At 37.1% G+C, this 4,234-nt stretch overlaps 2 protein-coding genes across 2 annotated transcripts; both read left to right on the top strand.

Annotated features, from left to right (window-relative positions):
* Positions 1–14: 14 nt before the first annotated feature.
* Positions 15–1,067, top strand: LOC127749506 (AP-2 complex subunit alpha-like). Its single transcript, XM_052267872.1, has 3 exons — positions 15–157; positions 232–436; positions 512–1,067. The coding sequence occupies exons 1-3, from the start codon at positions 24–26 to the stop codon at positions 587–589; spliced, it is 417 nt and encodes a 138-aa protein (XP_052123832.1). The 5' UTR covers positions 15–23; the 3' UTR covers positions 590–1,067.
* Positions 1,068–1,082: 15 nt separating this feature from the next.
* On the top strand, positions 1,083–4,158 carry LOC127749505 (AP-2 complex subunit alpha-like). Its single transcript, XM_052267865.1, has 12 exons — positions 1,083–1,270; positions 1,349–1,580; positions 1,674–1,782; positions 1,861–2,011; positions 2,088–2,256; positions 2,344–2,481; positions 2,555–2,737; positions 2,818–2,949; positions 3,031–3,228; positions 3,305–3,657; positions 3,774–3,903; positions 3,997–4,158. Exons 1-12 carry the CDS (start codon positions 1,191–1,193, stop codon positions 4,156–4,158), a joined length of 2,037 nt encoding a protein of 678 aa, XP_052123825.1. The 5' UTR covers positions 1,083–1,190.
* Positions 4,159–4,234: the final 76 nt, after the last annotated feature.

The following is a 4,234-nucleotide window of genomic DNA, read 5'->3' as shown; positions in this document are numbered from 1 at the left end:
TTTTTTTCTTAGATTCTCCTAGTATGAACATATCTTTCATTTACAATAATGTTCCTCAGAAGATCAATGTGAAGCTTCCTCTTACTATAAACAAGTTCTTTGAGCCTACAGAAATGAATGGAGAATCATTCTTTGCTCGGTGGAAAAATCTTGGAGGGTAAAACCTTGTCTTTTAACTCCTTTTTTCCCTCTTTTTTTGAATTCATTTTTACACTAACTTACTTTTGACAGTGAGAAGCAGCGCGCTCAGAAGATATTCAAAGCTTCACCACCCATGGATTTGGCAGCTGCCAGAACCAAAGTGATGGGCTTCGGCATGCAGTTGCTGGATGGAATAGACCCTAATCCAGACAATTTTGTCTGTGCTGGAATTATTCACGCAAGATCGTCTCAAATTGGTTGCCTTTTACGTCTTGAACCTAACAAGCAGGCTCAGGTAAAACATTATTTGAATTTAAAGTTACCTTTTTTTCCACTGCCAGAGTCTTGCTGACTCTTTTGTTTGTTTCAGATGTATCGTCTTACAGTACGGTCGAGCAAGGAAACAGTTTCCCAAGAAATATGTGACTTGTTAGCAGACCAGTTTTAGTGAATTGATTCAATGTTGTGTTTCACTTTAAATAGTCTTCACACAGATCATTCAAAACAAAAGTTAAGATTAGTATGTTGTCATTGTTTCATTTGTGCCAGTTTATCTACAAAATTTCTAATTTTGCTTAGTCATAAACTTCAAGTTTTGTGGTTGTACAGGCTGGCACATCATTTACAGCAAGGTAAACAACACTGATCTTGAAATTGGATCCATTTAGCTCCAAGGTGAATGATTTTCACATGTATGATATTACTCATTAGTTCATAAATACACACATTCATACTGTATGAATTTTGTGTCTGTATGTTGTTATTGTTAAAGTTGTGGTGAATTTTAAACAACCTGTACTGCAGAATCATCATAATCCCGAGTGTTACCTTTATACTTATTTTCTCTTTTTAATTAATATTTTTTCATTGAATTCACTGTATTTCTGTAACTGAGCTTTTATGTGCGAGGTTTCTGTACAAGTCTTTATTTTTAGGGTTATTTGTTTATATCGGTGTTGGTCAACACCAATAGTGATTTAATCAAACTAATTATTCAAAGCATCAAAAATGATCTGCAATCTCGCAACCCTATCCATTTGAACCTAGCTATGCAGTGCATTGCTAACATTGGTAGCAAAGAAATGGCAGAAGCCTTTGGTTATGATATCCCCAAGCTGCTTGTATCTGGGTGAGTAATCAATAATTGTAATAAATACAAGACCAATTGTTTTTGTACCCTGCCAACTTACTTTGCGTTTCCTTTCAGGGACACTATGGATGTTGTGAAGCAGTCAGCTGCACTTTGCCTGTTGCGACTATTTCGCACTTCTCAAGAAATGATACCTAGTGGAGAATGGACATCGCGCATCATCCATCTACTGAATGATCAGCATATGGGTGTGGTGACTGCTGCCACTTCTCTTATTGATGCCCTTGTGAAGAAGAATCCAGAAGAGTACAAAGGCTGCATTAGTCTTGCTGTTTCTAGACTTAGTCGAGTAGGTTTATCAGGACCAATTTCCTGTTTTTTAAATAGTTGTTGAAATCTGTTCTCTATTAATAGTGTGATTCCAACCTATTCCATTCTTCAGATTGTAACTGCCAGTTATACAGATCTTCAAGATTACACTTATTACTTTGTTCCTGCTCCATGGCTTTCTGTCAAGCTGTTGAGACTGTTGCAAAATTACTCACCACCAGGTAAAGTGCTGTAATTTAATTGTATTACTTGCATAAGTTCCTTCATTGAACTTAAAACTCATTTTTTAATTGTTTTAGATGATCCTGGTGTTCGTGGCAGACTGAATGAATGCCTTGAAACTATCCTAAATAAGGCTCAAGAAGCACCAAAATCAAAGAAAGTTCAGCATTCCAATGCCAAAAATGCTGTTCTCTTTGAGGCTATAAGTTTGATCATTCATAATGACAGGCAAGTAATTTTTCAACAAATGAAACTGGGTTTACTATTCATCAGAGGTATATTATAACTGTCTTTTAATTTTCAGTGAGCCAAATCTTCTTGTGCGGGCGTGCAACCAACTTGGGCAGTTCCTGTCCAATCGTGAAACAAATTTGAGATATCTTGCTTTGGAATCAATGTGTTTACTTGCCACTTCCGAATTCTCCCATGAGGCTGTGAAGAAACATCAAGAAGTTGTCATCCTTTCAATGAAGGTTCTGTCATGCTTTGTTAATTTTTATCATGAGTGGTTTCAAAATGCTGGTGATGACTAAAGAAAAGTATCTTTCCTATGTTCTCAGATGGAGAAAGATGTTTCTGTTCGTCAGCAAGCCGTTGATCTCCTTTATGCCATGTGTGATAAGACCAATGCTGAAGAAATTGTTCAAGAAATGCTGAACTACCTGGAAACTGCGGACTATTCTATAAGAGAGGAAATGGTATGTTATTGCTATCTTCTGAGGACCTTTCAATATTGTTTGCCAATGTAACATTTTTGCTACTTTCTTACAGGTCTTAAAAGTGGCTATCCTTGCTGAAAAGTATGCCACTGATTACACTTGGTATGTAGATGTTATTCTTAATTTGATCAGAATAGCTGGAGACTATGTTTCAGAAGAAGTGTGGTATCGAGTCATTCAGATTGTCATCAATCGGGATGATGTTCAGGGATATGCTGCAAAAACAGTTTTTGAGGTATAGTTTGTATTTTTTATCTCCTTCAATTCTGTTCAATTATTTTTACAAGTTTTACCATCCATCTCCATGTTTTTCAGGCTCTTCAAGCTCCTGCATGCCATGAAAACATGGTTAAAGTAGGTGGTTACATCTTGGGTGAATTTGGTAACCTAATTGCTGGTGATCAACGTTCCTCACCCCTTGTCCAGTTTCAATTGTTACATTCCAAGGTACTTTGGCAATTCTATCATCCCCACTTATTTGATTTTCCTGTTAGCTAGCCTAATGTTTGTGTCTTTTTGAATTTCTAGTATCATCTTTGCTCTCCAATGACACGAGCTCTTTTACTCTCAACTTATGTAAAATTTGTTAATCTGTTTCCTGAAATTAAACACAACATTCAAGAGGTATTTAAACAGCACAGCAACCTTCGTAGTGCTGATGCCGAACTCCAACAGAGAGCCTCAGAATATCTTCAACTCAGTGTCATTGCTTCCACTGACGTCCTTGTATGTATTGACATGATTCTTTTGGTCCATCTTGTTTTTTGGATACTCTCTTTAATTTACTTTGGTCTTTAACCAGGCAACAGTTTTGGAAGAAATGCCTGCATTCCCAGAGCGGGAGTCATCAATTCTTGCTGTGTTAAAAAAGAAAAAGCCTGGTCGTGTGCCAGAAAATGAAATTCGGGAGGGCCGTAGTCCAAATCCAGCCCCTACTGGGAACCACACTGAAGCTGTTTCTCACTCAAAACCTTCAGCAGTTTCTGCCAATGCATCTGCCGATCTTCTTGGGCTCTCCACCCCCCCTTCAAGTCAGCCAACTGCCCCAAGTAACACTGGTATGCTTGTGGATGTCTTGGGAGACATGTATGGAGGCCAACAGCAAACTCAGCAGAATAATAGCTTTGCTGCTGCACAGTCTTACAATCCCAAGAAGTAGGTGTTGTCCCTTTAAAAAAGAAATTAGTCTAATCTGTCTTTACTTGATTTAAAATCCTTAAGCCCTTATTAATTAAATTTAATGGCTTTCATGTGCTATTTTTATTTTCCAGGTTTGTTTGTAAAAATAATGGAGTCCTATTTGAAAATGATCTTGTTCAAATTGGAGTGAAATCTGAGTTCAGGCAAAATTTGGGCAGAATTGCTCTCTTCCATGGAAACAAGACTCCTTTCCCTCTTCAGGTGTGTAGTTTAACAGACCCATAGTTTTCACTTTCATCCCTTTTCATTAAAAAGACTGTAATTTCAACTCTGAAACATTACAAAAATTTGCAGAACTATGAAACAACCATATCAAGTCCAGGAGACCAAGCTAGTAAATTGGTTATTCAAGTTAAACCTATGGATCCTATTCTTGAGGCAGGAGCTCAGAAATTGCAGGTGTTAAATGGTGAATGTGTTGAAGATTATGTAGGTAAGTGGTTGAAATTCAAATGAGTGATGAGCAAAGCTCTGTGTCAAGATCTGGTTTTGATATCTAAATTATCAATTATCTAATCTTTGTTTTTTTTTT

Source organism: Frankliniella occidentalis, unplaced genomic scaffold, assembly GCF_000697945.3.
Source record: "Frankliniella occidentalis isolate FOCC.00 unplaced genomic scaffold, Focc_3.1 Scaffold60, whole genome shotgun sequence".
Taxonomy (NCBI): Eukaryota; Metazoa; Arthropoda; class Insecta; order Thysanoptera; family Thripidae; genus Frankliniella; species Frankliniella occidentalis.
Note: the sequence above shows the minus strand (reverse complement) of the source record. Positions and strands in the feature narration are given on the sequence as shown.